At 38.7% G+C, this 25,150-nt stretch overlaps 2 protein-coding genes across 3 annotated transcripts in view; one reads left to right on the plus strand and one right to left on the minus strand.

Annotated features, from left to right (window-relative positions):
- RUNDC3B (RUN domain containing 3B) overlaps nt 1–2,288 on the minus strand; it is a 52,316-nt gene extending 50,028 nt beyond the window's left edge. Inside the window, exon 1 of the mRNA XM_061346094.1 lies at nt 1,870–2,288. Within this exon, the coding sequence (XP_061202078.1) occupies nt 1,870–1,973 (104 nt within the window). The 5' untranslated portion in view covers nt 1,974–2,288. The remainder of the gene's footprint in view (nt 1–1,869) is intronic.
- Nucleotides 2,289–12,198: 9,910 nt separating this feature from the next.
- The window catches only part of LOC133208312 (ATP-dependent translocase ABCB1-like), a 52,621-nt gene continuing 39,669 nt past the window's right edge, over nt 12,199–25,150 (plus strand). Inside the window, exons 1-4 of one of the 2 annotated variants that reach the window (XM_061346099.1) lie at nt 12,199–12,353; nt 20,421–20,546; nt 23,728–23,849; nt 24,516–24,564. In XM_061346099.1, the coding sequence (XP_061202083.1) occupies nt 23,752–23,849; nt 24,516–24,564 (147 nt within the window). In that variant the 5' untranslated portion in view covers nt 12,199–12,353; nt 20,421–20,546; nt 23,728–23,751. Of the gene's footprint in view, nt 12,354–20,420; nt 20,547–23,726; nt 23,850–24,515; nt 24,565–25,150 lie in introns of those variants that run through there. The other variant, XM_061346100.1, reaches the window with a different exon arrangement.

Consider the following 25,150-nt stretch of genomic DNA (forward strand, 5'->3'; position numbering starts at 1 on the left):
TACTGAAAATAATTAAAATACACAAATTTCAAGTAATTTCTTCAATAGCTCTTTGTTTCACATGTATTTGACTAATTTCCTCAGATCCCTAAATCTCTTTAAACATGTTACAACATCATTTCAAGCGCAGGACAAGGACATGAAATAAACTGAAAAATAAAATGTAACAGCATGGAGTACAGAAGAGTTTCTCTCAAAGGGGGAGGAAGAGAAGAACAGCAAGCTCCACAGAATACAATATACTCCTTTAAAAAAACTGTTTATAGCCCTTATACTCATGTCATTACTCGATAACACCACTGTTTTCCCAAGCCTGCAGACTGGCTACGTCTATATCTCTGTAGCAATAATGAAACTGAAAACTTCTATTTGATCTGCTTTTTCTATGTTTTTGTTGTATATCTTTTTCACAAGCAAGAGCAGAGGTCAGCATAAATAGCCTGGGAAAAAGGCAGTATAGTATTGATGATACTCTGAAACCCAGATGCTAGGACTTGCAGGAATATCGAAGCAAATTCCTTTCAGTAGTCAGATGATACAGTTAGCCTCTGAAAACCGATTAATAACATACAATGAAAGAGAAAAAAATTATAAAAGGGAAGATTTTGAAGTCCTAAACTGTTTGTTAAATACTACTGCAGCATTAAGTGGTAGATAATTAAAATTTCTGAGAATTAAAATATTATAGCTCATATGAGTCTGTTGAAGACCTTCTCCAGATAATATTCCAATTAGTTTGATAACCTAAAAATTTAGCAATTGAAACAAGTGAACTGAGGGGGTCCCTGCTCCCAGTATATCCATGTATTTAAAAGTTTGCCATGATGTAATGGGTCAGTACTGCACACTTGGAAACGCTGCATGAATTCAACAATGACAGCAGTGGAAACGCTTGCACGGGAAGCGTTATCAAGCTTGTGTAAGCTCAGCACTAAGATGCTACAAAAAATATTTGCATACACTAGATCTAGCCCGTACTGCAGATTTCCTGATCTAGATTTTGGAGATAAAAATATCCCCTGAAGGCAGCAGCCACCTCAGGACTGCTCCTGCGACACCAGCGCGTTAACAAGAACACACCGTTAGCCACTCAACAGCAGCTTGAAAAAGCTGCTTTAGGTTTCACTTCACGTCCAATACATATAAAGTCTGTATTTTAAAAGCGGCCATAGCGTGTCAGTTTAAGAGACATCGACGCTACACCAATCTATTTGCGCAAAGCCGAAAACCCCAGTTCACAGAATCACAGAATGGTTTGGGCTGCAAGGGACCTTGAAAATCTAGTTCCAACTCCCTGACATGGGCAGGGACATCTTCCACTAGACCAGGTTGCTCAAAGCCCCATTCAGCCTGGCACTGAACACTGCCAGGGATGGGGCATTGATAACTTCCTCGGGTAGCCCGTTCCAGTGCCTCAGCTGCCCTCACAGTAAAGAACTTCTTCCAGTTCAGTACTGCTTCAGCACCCACCTTTGGTCCAGGAACACAGTCAAGGTGCCGAAAACAAACCTCTCCCCCCCCCCCCGAAAAAAAAGACCATTTAACAGGCCAGTGTGCCCGACGGCGCTGCCAGGTGTGTCCCGGCCCCTCGGCCACCCGACACGCCAAGGCTCCCGAGGGCGCTGAGTCAGGATGGAGGCGGCACGATGAGAAGGCAGGATGGATGTGGATGCCCTCCCCCGCCGCTGTGTGCCCCTCAGGCCAGCATCCCGCCAGGGCGGGCTGCGGCGGGGCTGCCCCCAGCTCCCGCCCCGGGACGGCCGCCGCTAGCAGGGGCGAAACAGTCCCCTACCAGCGGTCAGGATGGTGGGAGGGGTAAGAAAGCTCCCCTCGGGTGGGGCGGGGAAGGGCAGGGCCGGGCCGGCTCACCTGCAGACCGTGATCAAATTCCGCCTTTCCACCGCGGCGTTGCGAGCCGGCACGTTCTTCCTACGAGTGGAGACGTTAAGCCCCCCTAAGCCGAGGGACGCCATCTCCGCTGGGGGCAGGTGGAGTTGCCGGGGCTGGCGCCGAGCCTTTGTTCCCGGCCTCTCAGCCTCGAAGATGCTGAACCCGCCGCCACACGCGGAGGAGGAGGAGAAGGCCCCCGTGTTTTCCCCGCTGCTGCTCCTCCTCCTCCCGCCGCCCGGCCCGCGCGGGAGGAGCGCCCCGAGGCAGGCGGCAGGTCGGGCGAGGAGGCGCCGGGGTCCCCCCCGCCCCGCTCCCGGCAGCCGGGCAGCCACGGCGCCTCGGGATCACAGCGCCGCAGAGCGCCGGCGCCACCAGCCAATCGGCGCGCGGGAAGGGCGCGGCGCCGCGCACCAGCGGCCCCGGCTTGAACGGGGCACGCGCCCCTTCACGGAAGATGGTGGGCGGTGAGAAAGGGACCGGTGCTTGGGGCGGTGGCGGGGTTTGGTGTGCGTCTGTGGGAGACTGCTTGAGGTGTTTTCCCTCCTTCCCCCCCACCCCCCGCTTCCCTTCTGCCTAACGTCCCTTTCCTCTCATTCATCTTAGTGAAGGTCCCCTCGCTCGGTACATGCCTGAGGGGTTCAGGACCCCGAGTGAGTCCTGTAGCCCTGTAAGCGTCTGAGAAATGTTAGGCTCCTTTTAGTTGTTAGTAATTTCCTCTGAGCGACTTGTCATCCAGGATGAGAGAACTTCTCTGGTTGTAGGCTGTGGTGACCTCGAGTTAACACTGCTGTGAACCGTAGAACACTACAGCTTTATGGCATGTGTTACCTTCCTTTAGAGGCCATACTTGTGGGAATATGTGAATTAAATGGTAATGTACTCTGCAGCCGAGGTACAGGTATCTGGCTCTGCTCCAAGCAAAGGTGTTACATCTGAGCATGCTTAGAAGAGCTCTGCGTTTAGAGCTTTACCTTGGTGTCAAGTTGTACAAGAGACACATGGAATGAAATCATAGAATCACAGAAAAGTTAGGATTGGAAAGGACCTTAAGATCTTCTAATTGAAGTTAGGTCACTGCAAGATGGGATGATACAGCACTTCCAAAGAAAAACTAGTAGTAAATTAATTGTTTTGTAGGGTGTGGAAGAGTGGATTTGGCTGGAAAGTCAGGGAGATGTAAAGCTGTATGGACTAGTTTGTTTTCCTTTATGAGAGGAAGTGCCCTTTCTGCTTAAAACAATAACTATTTGTGTGCAACAAGGATGAATAGTGACATAAATTCTAGTGCAAATCTTTATTCTACTGAGTTACACATGGTGTTCCTAAATGTGTCTGTTAAAGTCTAAACTACCCATTCCTGTTAATGAAATAAAAACTTCTAATTACAGACATGCAAATCCCAACTGGACTGTGGTTTTCTTGGAAAATGTCACATCTAGATATGATGTTATTTCATAGAAATTCTGTCACAGAAATGTGTCCAGTTATTGACTGGAGTTGTTATCTGAAGAGGAATAGTTTTAATGGAAGAATGTTAAAAAGTAAACTTCCATATAATTGACCATGTTTTCATATCTAGCAGCTTAAAATGCCTTTTTTTTTGTTTTTATTCGGAAGTTATTTGATAAATTGTTTCAAGTGTTGTTACCACTTTCCAAACCTTCCGAGATTGTCATATATTCCTTGGTATCCTGCATTTTCACCCCAGCATATAGCTGAAGAAGTTTGAACTAGTCTTGATCTTCATTGAAGTTTATATCAAATGGTAAGTAAACTTTTCTGTCTTTGCTAAGCTGAAGTTTTATCTTTGCTTGGGTGGATTTATTTTTTTTTCCCAAATGCATTATAATTCAAATTCACTGTGAGGTAGTTCATCATTCTGTTTCCTGCCTTTCTTCCTCCCCTTGCCAGAAACAGCATAAAAGAAGTAGAGGAACAGGTAAGCCTGAAGGAGAATATGCTTTCTTTTCCTTGAAAGCAAGACTAATAATTTATTTTGGGGTGAAATAGCTCCACTAGAACAATATTGCAAAAAACTGTTGTTCTTTTTTTCTTTCAGACAATCAAAGGAAAATATTCAATGTGTTACTTGTTGACTCTCAGAAATGAAGCCTGCTTTCAGGTTGTTTTCTGCTTCTCAGAATCTTTGTAGCTCCTTTTAAGAGATTTGTGCAGCTTGAGTCATCTTTCAAGTTCAAGATGAGGCTGAAGTAGACTTCATCTCTACTGCAGATGAGAGATGTCAACTGCAAGGTCTGTTGTTGAACTTGTGATACATGTACTGGATAATTACCAATACTTTACAAAGCACAAACAAACAAAACCAAACAACAGGATAACTCTTTTAAATATATCAAAAGCAAAAATATCTTCTCTGTTCTTCTGCCTTATTTCCAGGAACTTCAATTTTTTTCTTTTTATACTTGAATTTAAGATGAAATAACGCTTATACATTGGACCACACTTTCGGTTTCAGTATCGGTAGGTTTTAATCCTCAAGTAAAGGAATCTTCTCAAAGAGCATTGCTTTCTTTCAAACGTAATTTATCTCCCACTGCTGTCTTATCAAAGCAGGAACTGTAAAAATATTCAGAAGACTTAAAAAAAAATAATGAATATCATCAGCTGCCTTAGACTTAAGAAAGCTCAGTAAGTTTATCAGGAAATTTACGGTAGTAACTCTTGCATTTTTAATGTCTCTGTAAGGAAATAGAATCATAGAATCATAGAACAGTTAGGGTTGGAAAGGACCTTAAGATCATCAAGGTCCAACCCCCCTGCCATGGGCAGGGACACCTCGCTCTAAACCCTATCACCCAAGGCCTCGTCCAAACTGGCCTTGACCACTGCCAGGGATGGAGCATTCACAACCTCCCTGGGCAACCTATTCCAGTGCCTCACCACCCTAACAGGAAAGAATTTCCTCCTTATATCCAATCTAAACTTCCCCTGTTTAAGTTTTAACCCATTAAATAGGCTAAGGGAAAAATTTTGCTGTCTTCATGATAGGAGGATAGAGGGATCAGTCAGGCTCTTCTGAGGAGGGCATAGGAAATAGTTAAGGGGCAGCTGTGATCAGCTGCAGCAAGGGATAGATATTAAGAAAATACTTGATAACAAAGATGTTCAGACACTGAAATGGGTTGCTCAGAGCAACTGTACAATGTTTGTCCTGGAGATACTCAAAAGTTACCTGGATGAAGAATCAAAATGCCCTTTTCTAACTTCAAAGTTGGCCCTGCTTTGAGCAGGTAGAAAAATCATCATAGAATCATCGAATGATTTGGGTTGGAAGGGACCTTAAAGATCATCTAGTTCCAGCTCTTCTAGTTTCCATCTGTTCCCAGTGAGAATGGCTTTAACCTGAAAGATACTAGATTTAGATTTGATATTATGAAAAAATTCTTTACTGTGAGGGTGCTGAGGCACTGACACAGGTTGCCTAGAGAAGTTGTGGATGCTGCATCCCTGGGAGTGTTCAAGGCGCCAGGTTGGATGAGGCTTTGAGCAGCCTGGTCTAGTGAAAGGTATCCCTGCCAATAGCAGGAGGTTGGAAGTATATGATTTTTAAGGTCCCTTCTAACCCAAACCATTCTATGATATAATTCCATATGGCTTCACTTAGAAGTCAGTCTTTGTAAAGCAAGGACATCTGTAATGAGTGACTCTAAAAAAGTATTAAAAAAAAAAAAACCAAACAACCAAACCCAATCAAACCCAAACTTACTGGGAACTTAGTCCTGTTTGATTTTGAGCATGTCAAGCTGGAATATATTACTTACTTCAAATATTCAGTATTCAAAACAGTATTATTGAAGTAGGGATTTTAATTGTGACTATGAATAAATACAGCAGCTATGACTGGTAGGAAGCAATGAGCAGTATTAATTGGCTAAATGCCTGTATGAAATTCACTACATCTCAAAGAACAAAAGACTCAGAAATGTTTCTCCAGATTTACTGGCTTTCAGTCAGTAAGAAGATGACTTCTAAATAGATTGTTTGCATAACTGAAGTGGCAAAACTCCATTAAAGATATTCTTAATTTAAAAAGATGTGACTTGCTCTTCCTTCAAATTTGTCAGAATTCATTAGCTTGAATTGTGTTCTGAAGGCATAAGCAGGTTGGAAAATAAAATCTAAAAGTCAGAATTTTTATTTCATTTGTAGTGAGTTAGTGTCTCAACAAAGTTTGCAACTTTGAAACTTCTGAACTATTTAAATATTTACAAGCTTTCACTTGAACAAACTTACTATACAACTTCTGTACTGAGTCTGCCAGGGATGGAGTTTATTTTCTTTATAGCAGCCAATATGGTGCTGTGTTGAGGATTTCATACCAAAACAGTGCTGGTAACACACCAATATTTCAGTTGTTGCTGAACATTGTTTATACAGTATCAAGGCTTTCCCTGTTTCTTATGCTGTCCAGCCAGCTGGTGGGAGTGCACAACAAGCTGAGAGGGGACACAGCCAGGACAGCTGACCCAAACTGACCAAAGGGATATTCCACACTGTATGACGTGCTTAGTGGTAAAAGCTCAGGGAGAGAAGGAGGAAGCAGGGACATTTGAGGTTATGGCATGTCTTCCCAAGTAACTGTTAAGGAATGATGAAGCCCTGCTTTCCTGGAAGCGGCTAAATATCTGCCTGTCAATGTGAAGTAATGACTATATTCATTATTCTGCTTTGCTTGCATGCACTGCTTTGCTTCACTTACAAAACTGTCACTAAGTCAACCACAATTTTCCTTGCTTTTGTACTTTCAGTTCACTATCCCATCGTACTGGGCAGAAGTGAGTGAGTGGCTGTGTGGGGCTTAGCTGCTGGCCAGGGTTAACCCACAACAAGTTGACACTGTGCTGTGATTTGCAGTAGGAGGAAATGAACTTGATATCAAGATACCATGTAAGACTTCCTCACTTAGGAGCAAAACACAAACTGATTATGACACATTTAGTGTGAGATGTGATATATTTTACTGTTGCATTTTAGAATAGTTTTGAATATATAAATAGTGTGGAGTTTGCTCCACACTGCTCATGGATTTCAGTCGGTTGCTTAGCTATGTGTATATGCAGGAGGCATATATGCTTGCTGTTTTGAACAGGTTTTGGCTTTCTTTGCTTGTTGTGCCTTTTTTTTTTTTTTTTTTTTTGGGCAGCAACCTCTACTATCTGTATTTGACTTACCAATATCTTAGTACTGAAGGCTGGTAGGTACCATTTGGAGCTCTAGTTACACTTCTGCAAATCACCCTTTTCTGTATGAATTCTCAGAAATGGTAGATTTGTCAGATTATTTGTGAATCTTGCACTTCGGCATTATTACTTACCCTTATATCTTAAAAAATTCTGTACAGGATGATTTAAAATAAAGACTGGGGGGGGAGGGTTAGAAGATGGAATTTTGCCCACCTTCTTTTTTGACATCCTGCTGATACTTCATTCTGTGTAAGGAGTGAAAGGAATCGAGGAAGGCAGACTACCGTATGCCTTTTTAGAGCATACTTGTGTGACAGTCACGAACAGAAGGAGCATAAGAGCAAGACCTGAGTTCTACAAAATGATGTCATTGTAGTAGAATTGGCCAAGAAAAAATAGACACTGAAATATGAAGTATGTTTGTGATTTAGGACAAGAAGGTTATGAATTTCAATCTAGGAGTTTTAAAAATTGTTGCAAGTCAGTTTGTTTGCCTCAAATGAGTAGGAAAGCAATATTTAAAGGCATTGTGGCTTCAGCACTGGAAGAACAGCTTTTGCAAGTTATGCTTCTGAACCATAAGTGAGATTACTGCTTTATGCCAGGGTACACAAAATTTAATCTGTGTTCATATCTCTTGATTATTCTCTTTATATATTGTAAAGTTGTTATGCTATTAACATGTAGATGAGGCCCTCAGTGACATGGCTTAATGGTGGACTTGGCAGTCCTGGGGTAACGGTTGGACTTGATGATCTTAAAGGTCTTTTCCAACCTCAGTGGTTCTATATTTCTATTAAAAGGTATTACACTTTTCCTTTGTGACTTTAAATATTTACATTGCCACTTGGTGGCCTCATTTGATCAGGTAATCATAGAATCATAGAATCGTTTGGGTTGGAAAGGACCTTAAGATCATCTAGCTCCAAACCCCTGCCATGGGCAGGGACACCTCACCCTAGCCCATGTCACCCAAACCTCTGTCCAACCTGGCCTTGAATGCTGCCAGGGATGGAGCATTTACCACTTCTTTAGGCAGCCTGTTCCAGTGCTTCAGCACCCTCACAGAAGAGAACTTCTTTCTTATATCTAACCTGAACTTCCTCTGTTGAAATTTAAACCCAGTACCCCTTGTCCCTGATAAAAGAGTCCCACCCTGGCATCCTTGTAGGCCCCCTTCAGATACTGAAAGGCTGCTATGAGGTCTCCACTTGGCCTTCTGCAGGCTGAACAGTCCCAAGTTTCTTTGCCTGTAATTGATAATAAAAGAATAAGTTAAGATCTGTTTTTTTCACAGATATGCAATTAAAATCTTCTTGTATGTCCAGGAACAGTAGATCCCTTTTTACAACTGAATATGCATATGCATATCAATGATAGGACGGAAACTCAGTTCTCTATGCCTTGATTTTGAACCTTGAGCTCTGCTGTCTCAAGGCTAAGTACTGCCTCAGAGCAAAAAGGTAGAATTCTTGGAAAATCCATGTAGGTCTTTTGCAGTTGTATACCTCCAGATAGACCCAGGATCTTCTGTCACACACTATCAGACATACTGCACGCTGCAACTAAAAGACAACTAATTAATACACAGGTAAGAATTTATGGTTAAAATAACGCATGATTCTTGTACCAGTACTTGACTGTCCTCTGAAAATGCCATGGTAGAATCAGGGTTTCTGCATCTGTTCCTGATCTTAGTGGCTGTTGATCCTTTAAAGAAGTATGTCCTTCACTACTGTCCATTCATTAATTTGTCTTTAGCTACTTCCTCTACTTGCTGTGAGTCCTTAATGTTTTATTACAAATATTCCAAATTAGCCCCAAGCTAGTGGTGTTCTAGGTATTATAATTCTGGTGATACGGATGAACATTGCGAATACTTACCCTAGATTAGATACATGAGAAATGCTGCACATTTGTTTCTCTAGGGAAGGTGCAATTTTCTGTCAGTTCCTACTGAAATAGATGCAGAGAAACAACAACATGTGTCCATATCAGTGTCATAGATTCTAGAACCGTTAACTGCTAATTGGCTCCATATACAAGTAGTTTCTGCTATTGTAGGAATAATATTCTGTTTCCACAGTGGTGGCTTTTTCAGACTGCATTCCTATGGAACAGGCCCCAGTAGCTGTTAACCTCCAAGTTTGTTAATACCATCAGTATTGCTAGTTAGCAAACCATCAGTAATGAGCCTTAGCTTCTGTGCAGTGACTGGTAGATCTCTTCAGGTAATAGCAATGCAGGTTATGTATGTACCGTTTTACAGTCATCCGTATGCCTCCTGCATGCTACCTTGGACTTAACTTCTCTTAAAAACACAGCTCTGTCCTATTTCAGTGGTTGAAACTTTAGCCATCCTATGAACTGACTGTCCCATAACTTGGGTTTTGGTGATTATTGCTCACAGAATCCACTCTGCTATTAGTAGTTTATCAATATTAATACAACTTTCTAGTTCCAGTACTTTTCCACTACTTTTTTCTTTTTTCCAGTACTAAAATTTTTGCTACTTCTATCCACATTTTTATTCCCATATGACATTGTTAAATCTCAGGTAAGTAACATTAAAAGATGAATTTATATATATATATTTACTTCTTGAGGTTTGAATATTGCATATAATATGCCCCAATTTTGATAATTTACCAATCAAAGTTTCTACATCAGTGGTGTGCAAAATCCCAGTTGTAACTTCTGCTCCCTCTATAATGGATCCTTAAACCCTCTTGGTCTGTTGTACTCAGTAATATGGGCTCCATTTCTGGCTCAATGTTACAAATGTCCCTTTAATAAAAGGGGTATATCAGTTCTGCCTTGGAAAAGTCAAAGTAAATGCTTTGTTCAGTGTAATATGCACTCAATTAATTTGTATTCCCAAAATTGTGAGTTATCTCACAAAAAAATTAAACAAATTAAACAACAGCAACAACAAAACTGTGAACTAAATGTTTGACTTTTTGTTGTTGTTGTTCGTTTGTTTCAGGTTCTGCTTCACTTCTGGCTTTCACACGTGGTTTAACCGTCCCTGGTGTTTTCCGTATGTATTTCAGTTGGTGTGATTGTTCAGCTTGCATCACAAGCGTTGTAGTTTATTTTGATTTTTAGCCAAGTAAGTAGCAATAAAGTATCCAAGTTAAATTACTGCTTCAAGCCCACATAAGACATTCCCTTAAAATCAGAGATGAATTAAAATTGTAAGATTATTTCTGGCATCATGGAACATAGATGCTGTGGTTTAGCTTTCACAATTGTCTCCCATAATTAAAGTAGTGCAGACATGTATCCAGTGTTTTCATGATCTTTGTTACAAAAGAATGTTCCATTGACAATAGAGGTAGAGTCTATTATCAACAAAAAGCAGAATGCTTGCTATTCCCTTGTAGCCCAAAAAAAATTCATGATTTTGAATCTAATGTAATTGTTAATATACGGTTATTAGCAAAATTAAAAACATTCAACCTGCAATCTGACAAAGCCAAACAATTAATATATGCTGCTTCTTTTAATAGCCTTTCTGCTGGTGAGATTTCCCATGCACCTTACTTACTGTTAATTTTTAATAGCAAAACCTATAACATTCTTGCTTTTTGTTAACTTATTTCTCTTCCCATAATCAAAATTGAAACTGGAACTACTTAGGCATTTTTCTGTTCTGGAGTTTTACTTGATAGGCATAAGGTCCTGCTTTATTTATAATTGGAGTTAGTCCATCCCATTTACAGTTTAGACTGTAAACTGTGTGGAAAATGTGGAACATTACTTTCCATCCTCCTTGTCATTCTGCAGAGTAGAGGTTTGTTCTTGTTTGTTTATCCATGCGTTGAGCATTCCTTCCCATCTAACTTGCTATAACAGCATTAATCTCTTTCCAGTGTTTAGATAGGATCTGTATCTATACTTCAGTTAAAAGATTAGGCAGTCTTTTTTTTTTTTTGTCTCCCAGGCATAGCTCTAAATCACATGAACTTGTGAGAAGCTGTTGTGGCTCTCAGGTCATTAAAATGACAAGATGATGTGATATACCAGTCTTGTGAGTAGTTTATCACCATTTTGGCTAGTGCATTTTTTATAGTCTCATTGGTTCATTCAATTTACCTTGAACTTTGCTTCCCCAGCCTTCAGATAATCCCTTGATGATTTGCCCTGGAAAATATATTCCTTGCTCCAAGTTAATTTCTCAGTTTAGTTCTCGTCTGGAAAATACAATATTCAATGTCTGCACTCTGGGAGACTTGGCTGTAGCTTTCTTTACTGGAACTACCTCAACACATTTTGTCAGTGGATCTAGTATTAGCAAATACTTAATCCCACTTTGCATGGTAAGTGGGACTACACATGGTCTAGTGTAGTCCATTTCTATCCTAGTCTGTGGTTTATGAATTCTCTAATGTTTTAGTGTTATTTTTCTCTTACTGGGAGTATTTGCCACAGCACAAGTTAAGCAATTATCTATCCATCTGTTTTCACCTTTGGCCAACAAGCTATCTTCTAATACTACCTTTTGTGTTCAAGCAACCTGTACATGATCTTGTTAGTGCACCTGTGGAAACAAATATACTTGAAGATTATATGGTGCTCTACATCTAGAAGTGCTTTTTATCTGGCCACACTATGCTTTTTATGCTTCACCTGTCTACTAGCATCTATAGTAATCACCCCTCAATTTCCTCATCTACATGTTGTAAAGTGGCTAGGTCTTTGATACCTTGCTTTGTTCAGATTTCTTTGTTTTGTTTTCAAAATGGGTGCTTCTTTCAAATGTTAATTCTCCGGGGGTCACCACAGCCTCCTTGCCAAGGGCATCTGTTTGACTATTCCAATGCTGCTCCTTCTGTATTTTTACTCTTGGTATGCTTTTACATGACCTTCATACTTTTTTCCTTTCTGCTTTTTTTAAACTGTGTTCAGGATTTCCTTTCCATGATTGAAAGGCTACCAAATTTCCATTCTGTGTTTGTAGATTGTCTTTATTCCATGTTGGTAACCAATTAGTTAAAGCTTGATATATCCGGTCTGAAACTATGTACAAAGCCAGATCATTTCCTTCAGGTTCCTCTTTTAACATTGTTGGAAGACCATGTAGCTCTGCTTTTGTGCAGAGTGAAGATGAACAGTTCTTTTTGTTTTTCATGGCGGTTGCAGCATATCTAATTGAGGATTTTCCATCCTTTTGATAAAAACTGAAGTCATCTGAACCACCACCTGTGGCACGAAGTCAGGAACGGAGCTTTTATCTGGCGAGAGACAGATAAACAGGTAAAGGGTGCTTATGTTACATTCCCGTGGTTAAAAGCCATATAGAGTTGGTGATAAGAAGGACACTTATGTCATATTCCTGTGGTTAAAAGCCATATAGAGCTGGTGATAAAATCTTGTCATCTTCTACAGAAGCCTTTTAGTTTATAAAATTCCAATGTGCCTCCAGCTAACCTAGGATTTGATACATATCCAGTTTGTACTTTTCCACTGATTATGTACTTTAGTGGAGTACTTATAATATGTACTACTGCAAAGCAGCTTCTAGGGATGTATTCCCAAAGTGCATTGATTATGCCAATGACAGACCAGGTTTTTAATATGGAATAGAGTTCTTTCCCACTAATCTTAAGACTCTCAGTGCAAAGGCTATAACTTGCATCTTATTTCTGGGTTCTTGAAATAGCACAGTCCCAAAGTCTAGGTTCATAGTGGCCAGATGAATATGAAACAGCTTACAAGAATCTGAGCATCTGATGGCCAGGGTTTGAACTAGTGCATTTTTGCTTCTTTCTGTTCTTTCCTTTCTTGTTTGTGAGATTTCTTCACTAATTTGGTTAGTGGTTTACCAATTTCTGTAAAAGTAAGGATATTATTACAGCAATGTAAGCAACTGCAAAAGTGAATCTAATACAATTATTGTATATTGTGGGAGCAAGGACCCTAATAGTCAGTTCTACCCTTTGGTGATCTCAGCGTCACCCTCCCTTCCCGACTTTAAACTATTCCTGCCCTTCCTGACCCAAAACTACTTCTGAATATTTCATTTCAGGTTGTACCAACTGAGTTTTGTCATGATTAGTTTTAAAGCCTGTGTTTCAAGTAATGCTGGTTACTTCTGAGGTATATTCCTGGACTTTTCAATTCATTCTCGTGCTTTACCAGCCTAACATGTTTTGATGGTAATTTCATCCACATTTGATACATTTGATCTAAAAGTCTTGAGGTACATGGATAAAACAATATTGCTTTCCCTCATAGGTAAAAGTTTGTTTTTACCAGCTTTGCTCTGCTAGTGCCAAGCAAATGTTGGCTAAGTCAATAACAAAAAATCACTGAGCAGTTCTGTTTAGTGCTACAAGAATTTCAGGCATGTTTCTACCACAAACAACCTGAGAGGTAGCTACCTTATTTATGTGTTAAAAATACACTTTTAGGCTTTTTCCTTTGCTTTTAACCTTTGACAAAATGGGAAGTTAAAATTATAGGTCTCTGTACTAGAGCCTTGCTTTCCAGCAAGCTTGTTGATGGTGGGTTGGAATCCTGCTTGCATGCATTGAAGACTGTGTTTTGGGAAGGAGGATCCAGACCTTCAATTAATACACAACTTCTATTTTTTCACATTTTAACTTACAGACACACAAAACTTGAGGAAATTCTGTTACCCGAATATCCACTGTTTTTATTTCCTCCGGATTCTTAATAACAAAACATCAGTGACTTGCAGGAATCACTCCACCCTAACCTCCCACTGGTCAGCACCAATTCCTCAAACATCCGTAGCAGAATCTGCAGCTAATATATTTTGTTTCAGCAAAGCTGTGCCAATATTTCCCTGCTGTTTATAGGAGAGATCCTCCCATTCCTATACTCAGAAGGAACTCTTGAACTTGGCAGCTATTTAAATGCAGGCAGAGATCTTAATATAGGTGCATGATCATCCTTTCATGCATATAATACAAGTTTTACCATTTTTCTACTTTCTTGAGTTCCAGCTGGAACAAATTCATTGAAGAGTTTGTATTAATGGTACAGTATCAATTAACAGTTAATGGCCATTTGCATTGTTTGTATTGTAATTTTACCACTAGGCCAGGGACAGGTAGACAGCAGAGTATCCCTAGTCTTATTAGTGGCTCGTTATTTAGAGAAAGAGATAATACTTGAGGGCTTCACTGAGAGGGAACTGTTATGTTCAGTGGTTTTCATTCCTCCTCCTCATCTTTTTTCGTTATCTTGAGAAAACAAGCTGATAAGGAATTTGTAGATTCTATTCAATTTTCTCATATCTTTACCTCTTTTTCTCAAATTTTAGCATTAAAAAAAAAAAAAAAAAGCTTTCCTGTAGTCCCACTGGTGTTCGCTAAAGGAAGTTTTTATAATGTTCTCCAAGGGTCCTTTGCAGTTATTGTTACCATCTTTTTTTTACAGAGCTAAACTCACACCAAGGACTGTTTTCCCTTTTCTGTTCCTTTTGATCTGTATTTTTAAATGGAGACTGTGGGTCATTTATGACCATATTTCTGAAAACTATAGTATGTGCAGACCTTTTATCAGATCCATCAGAGTGAGATTTCTGTGCTTTCCTTCTTACCGTCGTTACATTGCCTATTTGTTGAGGCTGAATTGGCAGCTTCTCACATTGTATTTCTGCTTGATTCACAAGTCCTAGAATTATTCTTGCTCAATTAAGCCTTGTATCACGCCTACTTGAATAACTACTGAGTTCTATGAACTCGGATACTTCCCCAGATGCCAATCCCAACAATTTTTCCAGGATTCATATGATTTTTACAGTATCATAGTGTTCTAGATGAATAACCTTGCTAGCCAAATCTCCTTTCAGCCCTGGGATAACTGTTCTGAGACATCTACCTGCTGAATTTCTTCCAGGTGATTCTTCCTGTAGATGATGATCATACTCCACTCTGAGGCAGTGTTTTTAGAGGCTGTGCATTCTTTACTAGTTCAAGAAAGTAAATCTTTAAGGCCTGGCAGCCCCATTTTACAAGTTTCTGAATTCAGTGGCCTCCTTGTTCCTGGAGTTTTCTCTGAATCAATTTAAGCAATTACTCTTGCTTCCTATGCAGCTTGCTTCCTATGCAGTCAGGTCAGTTGACAGTGTTGTAATATCCCAAGTTTTAGGAGCAGCACAAGCAAGCAGGAGTAGCCAGTGCTGTGAGTTCTAGTTTTACCATGGTTTTGGTTGAAACTGTATAACTGGGTCAGTAAAAGCCTATTTTGTTCTCACATTAACATGAATTTTCAGTATAGTTGTGGATTGAGTTTCCCATATATCCCTCTTTTATTTTGGATAGAGAAATGTTGACATATTCATTGTACATACTTGCCGAGTGACTATTACTGAAGAAAAAGGGCTCTCTGAGTGTGCAGAAACAGCATTAAACTAGTATGTAGAAGAGAAGGTCACCAGGAGTAGGCAGAATGGATTCATCAAGGGTAGATCTTGCTTGACTAATCTGATAGCCTTCTCTGATGACATGGCAGGATGGGTTGACGAGGGGAGGGTGGTGGATGGTATCTACTGTCATGGTTTAAGCCCAGCTGGCAACCCAGAATCACGCATCTGCTCAGTCATTCCCACCCCAGCTTCCTCCCCCCACTCCCGGCGGGATGGGGAGGAGAATCAAAAGAATGTAACTCCCACGGGTTGAGGTAAGAACAGTCCAGTAACTATGGTGTAACACACAACCACTACTGCTGTCACCAATAATAATAATGATAAGGGAAATAACAAGGGAAGAGAATACAACTGCTCACCACCTGCCAAACAATACCCAGACCGACCTGAGCAGCGGTCTAGCCCTTCCAAGTAACTGCCCCCAGTTTGTATACTGGACATGATGTGGTGTGTTATGGAATACTTCTTTGGCTAGTCTGGGTCACATGTCCTGTCTCTGATTCCTCCCAGCTTCCCCTCCTCCCTGGCAGAGCAAGAGACTCAGAAAGTTATTGGTCAGAGTTAACATTACTTAGCAACAACTAAAAACATCGGTGTTATCAGCAGTGTTCCCAGGCTGAAAGTCAAAACCACAGCACTGCACCAGCTAAGACTGAGAAAAATGACTGCTACTGCTGAAGCCAGGACATCTACCTTGACTTCTGCAAGGCTGTCTCCATAACATCATCATAGGTAAGCTTAAGGAGGTTGTGGAGTTTCCCTTTCTGGAGACTTTCAAAACCCTCCTGGGTGTGTTCCTATGTAACCTAATCTTGGCAGTCCTGCCTTGGAGGGAGGTTGGACTATCTGATCTCTGGAGGTCGCTTCCAACCCTAACGATTCTGTGATTATACACCCAGATCAAAAGGGAGACAAAAGTCTGACTTTATTATCATCTATGTCAAAGTTTATGCACAACAGAGGTTTCGGTAACGTTTGGTGTTATTTCTACCCATAATTTGCTGGTATAGAAGATATAGATAGATAGATAGATACACACATATATTTCTGTTTTCTGTTGTTCATTACTCTATTTTTCCATATATTTACATAAATATATGTGAAGAAGAAAGGGAGCTTTCATAGGTGAACAATGTCATTATTGCTTTTCTCCGGTTCCTGTCATGGTTTAACACTAATGTATGAGTCACCTGATATGGCATGACAATCAAGTCCTTATCTGCACTCATGTGATCCTGAATGCGAGATTCGTTTACTCAGTTCCCCATTATCAGAACAGTCATCACTATTAATAATGTGGTAGCACAAAGGATGTTTTGATCACTACCATAGTGGTGGCACATAAAGTAACTTCTACCCATACTTGGGGTTAAAATGTTTATGGGAACATCTTACTATGAAATCTTAGTGTAAGCATTTTATTGCCTGCCTGTCTTTTCCCCCTTGTGAACCGAGGGGAAATTGTCGGTGCAGGTGCCAGATTAACTGTGACAAGGTGAACTCTGTAAGAAATCAAATGTGATGACCCAGTCTAACTCCCAGTATATGAAAAGACCATCCATGCGCTCATGATGCTATAGACTTATCTTCATTTTTAGGCCTTACAGAAGCATGTACATATACTTTTCCTGAGAGACCTGTCACTCTTAAATAATTCAGTCTACTTGAAATATGAATACAGGTGGAGATAAATCAGGAAAGTAGGTAGTAATTCTACCCTGTGAAGTGACCTACTGCACCAGTATTCCAAAAGAATATTTGTCACAGATATATTTATGAGAAGATAAAGTACCACATTTCAAATAATTTTTGTTCCTGTAAGCATGATTTTACATACACATTAGATTTGGACTATCCAGTTGGTGTGTGAGAAATTCTTCCTGTTCTTGTCATATAGAGTAATAGGCCTCTTTCTTTGATAATGTGTTGCCAAAGTGTTCCATCAATAACAAAGATGTGTTCTCCTCCTTCATGTGCACTATACCATGGAATCAGTTTTGGTTATATGATGGCCTTGTTTTGGTCACACCTGCTTATAAGTGCCAAGTCAGTGTACCTCTTCATGAACTGGTTGACAGCCATGCACGATCACTGAAAAATCATCTATTTTCTTTAGCACATGGGATATCCTAGAAATACATCTGTCCCCAGACAGCATGGAAAACGATACAATGCCTTCTGCAAATTCTGCAAATGGCCCAAGACATGGAATCACTACAAGATCATTTCCTTTACTGGTTAGATAAAAGGCTTTGTTTGCGTGCCCCCAGGTCCCATAGATAATCACCAGAAGTAGTTTAAAACAGATCCATTTTCTAAATTCAGTTCTGCTCCATAGTATTAACTGCTACCTTAGTGAATGGTGACGTGGAAAACAGGGATGCTCCAAACACTTTATTCAGTCAGTGTGGGCTGTTAATCATTTATTATTTGCTGCTGACTATAAAAATAAAGGAATTACCTTTAGTGTTGTGACCCTCAAACTGGGTTGTGTGTCATTGTGTGCAAGCAGAATGTAAACTGGGAGGCAGTAGTGACACAACATTGCATCAGAAAGGAGGAAGTCTAGTGTGCAAAAGGTGAGGAAATTGGAATATAAACAGAGATCGCTTCATTCCTTCAGTTATCTCTGATGGTGCTGGAACACTGACCTACAGCCTTCATCTCCCATTCTGTCTAGAAAGTAGACAAGACATCATGTTGTGATTTCACGTTCCATTCAGGGAAGGGGAGAAAGCATTGGGGAAGACCCCTGAGGCTTGCTGATTAGTTAAATACTTTGTATTGGTTCTTCCTGCTGTTTATTGGGAAAGAAGGTCTCTGTTTACCAATACTAGTGTGTGAGTTTGGGCACTTAGCACTTCTTAAATTTCATTGATCATGTTGCTGTTTAATATGGTATGTTACTTTTATACAAAGTTGATGTGTAAAAATGAATATGAAATAAATGAGAATAAAGGTGAAATTTGGATTTGCAAGACAGAAGTCTAATATATTCCATTTTCAGTGGGAGATGTATGGGAACAGGTTATTTTGCCCTTGATATGGATTATATTTGGAAGTAGAGCAATAATGCTTATTAGAATCAGAAAACATTTTAATGATTTAGTGATGTGTCAACTTGTCAGAACTGGAGTAAGTTTTGACTGAAAATAAATAACACGGGAAAATGGTATTTTGAATAGGTGAGAAATTTTAATTTAGAATACTGATAGAGGTTTAAGTAAAATTATAATGTTATTGTAGTATAGATATTACTTAAATTTTATCAAGCACTATAATACTGTACCCTGTGGTAGATGCATATATGAAGTAGTTGCTGTGAAAAAGACAGTTAAGGAATGTTTTTTAGGAGTTTTTCTAGGTTGGCACTCAGATTCTTACATAGCAGAGTTGTCAATGAAATAGAATGTTTTACTGACTTGGGAAGACAGCTGTTCTATCCTTTGAAAAGTATGAAATGTAGAAACTAAAACATCAGCAGTGAAAAGCTGACAACTAAATGCTATGCAACTGTTTAGCCAATGACGAGGCACCTTGAATTGCTCACTAATGACTTGAGAGCCTGTGGTTTGTAAGGGATTTGATCTGTTTGGTAGTGTGAGAACAGATTTATCATTGTTGTGAACTGGAGACCAGGCCAAATTATAAGTCTTGGGCATTTCTGACTATGAAGAAAACTTTTTCTGTATGTAAAGTATAAGCCACATTCCATGGTTTGGTTGGTTGGTTTTTTCCCTGAAAGAAATCAAATTATTCTAACAGAAGGAAAATTCCTTTATTCTTAAAAAGCATTAGATATTGTATATCATCAGTAGCTGATTAACACTTTTTTAAAACTTATCTTGTACCTAGGAACTGGAAGCAGAAAATGGAAATGAGGCTTGGTCTCATTTCCAATGGCAACCAGTTCACAGGGAGACTAGCAGTTCTAGTGAGTGAGCTAAATGTAGATAAATATATATTGCTTGGGATCAGCATAAATGTACTTACTTGTACCTGATCTCTATTCCCATCTTTTTTGCCACCAGTTTCAGCTGTTGATAGCACCTTTGCAAGCAAAGCAGAAGCCTTGTACCTGGAAATGTTAGGAAATATAAGGACATATGATTAGCCATTGGATAGGACTTCAGGAAATTAATTTGTGGAATTAAGATTAATGATCCCTTATGGAATGGGAGAAATTGGGAGTTAAGAAAAGATACAGATAAGTTAACAAGACAGTAGAGCATCTAATCTGGGTCAATAGGATAACCAAAAATAATTGCCTCTTCAGTAACCATAGCTGGCCACAACATACAGAAATCTAATGTTCTAATCACTGAAGTCCTGCATGGGGAGGGGGTTATTTCATTCTGTCTCTTTAGAACCATTTCTTATAAAATGATCACATATGGGCACATCTTGATATCGGAACTGGAATCTTCCTGGTGGATCCACCTGGATTTTTGTCAGGGATGTGTTAGCATTGTGGCATGTAAAACAGAGCTGTGGCATACAGCAGTGTTTCTGGAAGAAGTGGTTGGTAAGAGGAAGCATTACTCTGTCTATGGGTATGGCTATTTAAAAGGTTTGGAATTTGTGAACAAGTATGTATCTGCACTGAATACAGTTGCCTGTAGAATCACTTTTCCTTACACTCTACAAACACCTGTTTTACAGCAAACATCAGAAAGGAACAAAGCAATTTGACTTTGCTCAAAGACTAACATGCAGAACATGGTCATAGTGCCATAATCAATCTCCTATGAAATTAAGTGAATTAATAATTATTTTTAGTTTCACTATAGTAACACAAATTTCAAAAGTACTGCAGTGGAAGTTCTTTGTATTTGCTGTGCTGTTTTTGTATAGGATATAATACTAATACTGTTACGTATTTTATAGATAATGACTTGAGGTTGTAAACTTCCTCTCTTCCTCAGGAGTTCAGCTGTCTGTGATCTAAGATACAGCTGCACAACCCTCTTTCAGACTTGTGATTCTGAGAACTGTGAAAAATTGATAGAGTGGACTTTTGCAAGTTAGAAGAGGTAAAACTGCAGACAGAGGTAAGACTCTTGAGAGGCAGCTAGGTAACAGTTCAAGGATTCAAGAGGAAAGGAGGAATAAAATACTAAGGGAAAAGCAGGAATTTGCAGGGTGTCAGTTGAGTCACACTGAGGACCCATTCGGGGGCAGTAAAAACCAGCCCTACCCCACCTTGCTGAGAAAGCCTTAGCCAGCGAAGACTTTTCCTGTTTCTTATTCAGGGCACTGAGCCTACTAACGATCTGTGTAGTATTTTGTTAATTCAAGTTATCTTTTTTGTGTGGTGACTAATCAGTAACTGGTGAATACTGCTAAGTTGTGTATGTTCAGCTTACAAAGGCTCTTTGTGCATGAGAAAAAGCTGTCCAACCCAAGTGATTTAGCGAGGGAAAGGTGAAAGTTAAGTAATTGTATGAGTTCCTTGGTTACTCATACTGTTAACAATGTTACCAAACAGATTGTTGGCTAGAAAAAACATCAGGAAAAAGAACTGGCTGTGTCTCTAATAATATATGCTGTACTCAACTTCAATCAAGAAAAATGTTTCCCACCTGCACAAAAAATCAATTTTATTGTTGGTTTTCCATAATTTTTTGTACAGCAAATTAAATACAGTAAACTGAAGTAATGAACACTTTTAAGTCTCCAATGTTCTATACCATGTTCCTTTAAATTAACATATCTTGTTTTTCCAGATCCAAAAGGCATGCATTTTTCTAGATATTCTGAGGGCTAAAACATCTGCTCATACTCTAAAAAGATAGAATTTTTTAATCCTGCTTTAAATAGTTTAAGAAATTTTAGTAAATCTAAGACAAATGTAAATACCACTTCAGTTAAATTCATTTATAACAGTGTAAATGTAACTTAGTATAAGTTATAATTGTAGCTAAGAATCCAGTTTTAAATGCAACTATGCTGCAAGAAATGATTATGAAAAATAGTATCTTCACACATATGAATGTATCATTGAATCATATTTAATAACATCAGTGCTAAATAAACACCAAGAAAAGTGTTTTCCATATATAGGAAACATCTCTCAAACTGAGCTGTAGATTTGTCTGGATTTTCTGTTGTTAAGTATAAGCCAAAAAATTTTCAAGCTTTCAGAAGCAAGACTGAGTTTGTAAATTCCTAATAGGAAGCTAGTGACATTAGTTTAGTTTGTGGTATTACCTCTTACTACAATAAACTATTAGTATAAAACAGTTAATAGCTAATAAACAATTAACTACAAATGCAATCACCAGGTAATAAAAGTGGAGCTTTGTAAAATCATTAAAATCTTATATTCAGAGTACACTTTCTTTTTAAATATAAATAGGAGCTTGATGTTTACAATAACTTAATTTGGCCTTATGCTTGGTCCAGGACAAATAAGATGTAGCAGTTCCTCTACAGGGTGTCTTGTGGCTGAGCTATACAGCATAGTTCAAGGAACACAAAATCATCAGTTTCTGACTACATGATAATTCTCTTTGTACAGGGAAGTTCTCATTGATAGAAGGGTGGCCGAGTTGGCAAAGTTGTATGAAGTAGTACAAAGTAATATTTTAGTAGTAGTATACAAAGTAGTATTCTTTTCCAGCACTGATTAACAGGAAAGAGGCACCTGGTCCAGTGGAAGGTGTCCCTGCCCATGCTGCGGGGAGGGGGGGTGGAACTAGATAATCTTTACGGTCCTTTCCAACCCAAACCACTCTATGATTCTATGAAAATGAAACATAAATTCCCCATTTTTTGGTAAATCAGAGCTTGTTTACAGTTTTTCTAACTTATGCTAGGGCTAAAAGTTGTTGAGGAATCATTACAGGATTGCTGGGACCCTCCACCATTTTGCCTACCTCAAGCTTATTGGAAAATCCAACTCTCCATCTTTAAAGGCAATAAAACATATCTAGTTTACTATATACATTGAAGTAACAGTTAAGAAGTTCAAGTAATTCTTTTAAATGTTTTAAATAGTTGTTATTTTCACTGAAAATAAGGTACTGCCTGCAGATACTGATTAAAAACAATACATTACACAATAAAATAAATGGTCCACTTGAAACCGTTTATAATCTGAACATACATTAAAAAAACAGAAGGATACTGACTGAGCAGACTTCTGCTAACGATAGCTATTTCCAAATAATTTCTAAGCTGAGTCTGAAACTCATCTTGCTGTTCCTCAGTTACTCAAATGAGAAACAATATTCATTATAGTAAAACTCTGTTTTCTTTCAGGCTAGATGCCTCGTGTTTTTCTGGATTAGAATTATAAGAGGGGAAAAGAAGCAAAAGAGTAAAATACTCCTTTTGTATTACTTGGTTTCATTCTCACTATGGATTAATCCTTAAGTGTAACAGTTACTTGGAGCATTCAGCATCATCTCTAATAAGTAAATAGAAATTACTGGAAGTTTTGAGGGGCATAATTAAGCCAACAGTAGATTAAAGGAACTTTTTCTGGGGGAAGAATAGACTATTCAGGCTTATTTTCCCAGGAGACAATGAAATAAGCTTGAATTTAAGGACTTTGTTTGCTAAATATTCCCTTTAGAAAATATTTAGCAGAGTCCAAAGTGCACACACTTACTTTCCAAAGAAGGCAAGGCAACGGGAGTGGGGAAAAAAACAGGAGACAGCTATCGATCATCTTTTTTTTTTATATGAGAAGAGCAAGGTCCAGTCATGCCGCATGTCTTTAACCATATTAATTCTGCTGATGTTTGAATACTTTTTCAGAGGACTAGACGCAATCCAAGAGCAACCTTCACGGTATGTCAGTATTTTATTATTTTTTTTTAGAGCAGAGATATTTTATAAAATTAACTCCTAACTAGATTTCAGAAAATTCCAAATAACTGCACTTTCTTTTACATAAACATCTACTTTACCATTTATCTTGTATATCTGTGCAGAATTGCAGAAAATATAATGCTTATATAATTCAAATGAAATCAAATGAAGGACACACAGTGATCAAATAGATACAACTACAAAATGTAGATGTTTGTAGGCAAACTCCAAACATCTGGGCCTGTTTCAACATGTTTGTACTTTCCCATTCAGAGAATTCACTTGCAGTGTATGACATTAATAACTTTATTGAATTTAATAAGTATCTATATTTTTCTTTCAAACAAATAGTCATTGAGATTACTGTCCTTAGCTTAACAGTTATATATTTCTCAGTGAAATACTATTTTACAGGGAGCTATCGTAAATAAATTTAAAATGTATTCTGAAGATGAATACAAGAAGAAGCGTACTATACGTGGAAATAGTTATGATGTCACTGTTTCTAGCCAGGGTCATGAATCTGAGGACAAACAGTAAGTATTCTTAAACATCGAAAACGTTTTCTGTATTGAAGCTTATAAGATAGGTTATATTATTTTAAATTTTGTTTCATATTTAATTTAATTTTAGTTTAGTTTATTTTATCAGGAAACTCTGATAACAGAAAGCTTTGTAACAATCTGAGAGTAGCATTGATACATTCATTGCTGAAGGAGGATCTTTATAATTTTCTTTTAAGGACTAAGTATCCACAGCATTGACTAGAGTTTATTGAAAAATAGTTTTAAAATATGACACAAATTATGTTGCAGTTGACACTTTGAATACAGTTACATCATCAGCTAAAAGTTATCTTGAAATTTTTAATATGGCTTGGAATCGATATTTTACATACCTTGAACATTTTATGTATTCCCCATCCACTATGATTTTATAAGTTATCTTCCTCTTTTCCAATTTGAAAGCTATCTACTGCTTCAGTTTGCAATTTTCCTGATCAGGTTGTGGAATCACCAGCCCAAGGGTGTTGTTTCATCTTTGAGAGCAGTGAACTGGGAAGAGCTTCACATTTTATATGCAAATGTTTTCTGTAAAATTATTTCATAGTTATATTTTAATTGAACTTTATTAATATAGAGAATTAGTATTTCTGTAAAATGTTGCTTTTTAAATGCACTAAAACTATCATACCTTTTAAGAAAGAAGAAGAAAGCAGAAAAGGCTAAGGTGGTCAGCCCATTTGCACTGGTAAGATTCATTCTCTCTATATATGTGTACATGCACATACATTTCAATGTGTAAACAAAGTGGTTAAAATTATATTGTAGTAGTGCATATATGGTCTCTATCAAATACTTTGATAGTACAGAGTATTGCATATAGTATAGCAATCAAGCAGTTCTTTTTCTGGATGTAGTTTTCAGCAGGCTAAGGAGGTGATTCTCCCTCTCCATTCTTGTGAGAACCCACCTGGAATACTGCATCCAGCTCTAGGTCTTCCAACACAAGAGGGAGGTGGTGCTGTTGGAGTGAGTCCAGAGAAGGGCCATGAAGATGATCAGAGGAATGGAGCATCTCTCAATGAAAGACAGGCTGAGAGAGTTGGGGTTGTTCAGCCTGGAGAAGAGAAGACTCTGTGGAGACCTTAGAGCAGCCTTCCAGTGCCTAAAGGACGCCTACAAGAAATCTGGAGAGGGACTGTTTACAGTGGCATGTATTGATAGGACAAGGGGGAATGGCTTTAAACTGAAAGAGGGGAGATTTAGGTTAGGTAAAATGAAGAAATTCTTTACTGTGAGAGTGCTGAGGCACTGGTACAGGTTGCCCAGAGAAG

This window comes from Neopsephotus bourkii, unplaced genomic scaffold (assembly GCF_033783945.1).
Source record: "Neopsephotus bourkii isolate Nb327-2 ecotype Australia unplaced genomic scaffold, CSIRO-AGI_Nbou_v1 NB_257, whole genome shotgun sequence".
Classification (NCBI taxonomy): domain Eukaryota; kingdom Metazoa; phylum Chordata; class Aves; order Psittaciformes; family Psittacidae; genus Neopsephotus; species Neopsephotus bourkii.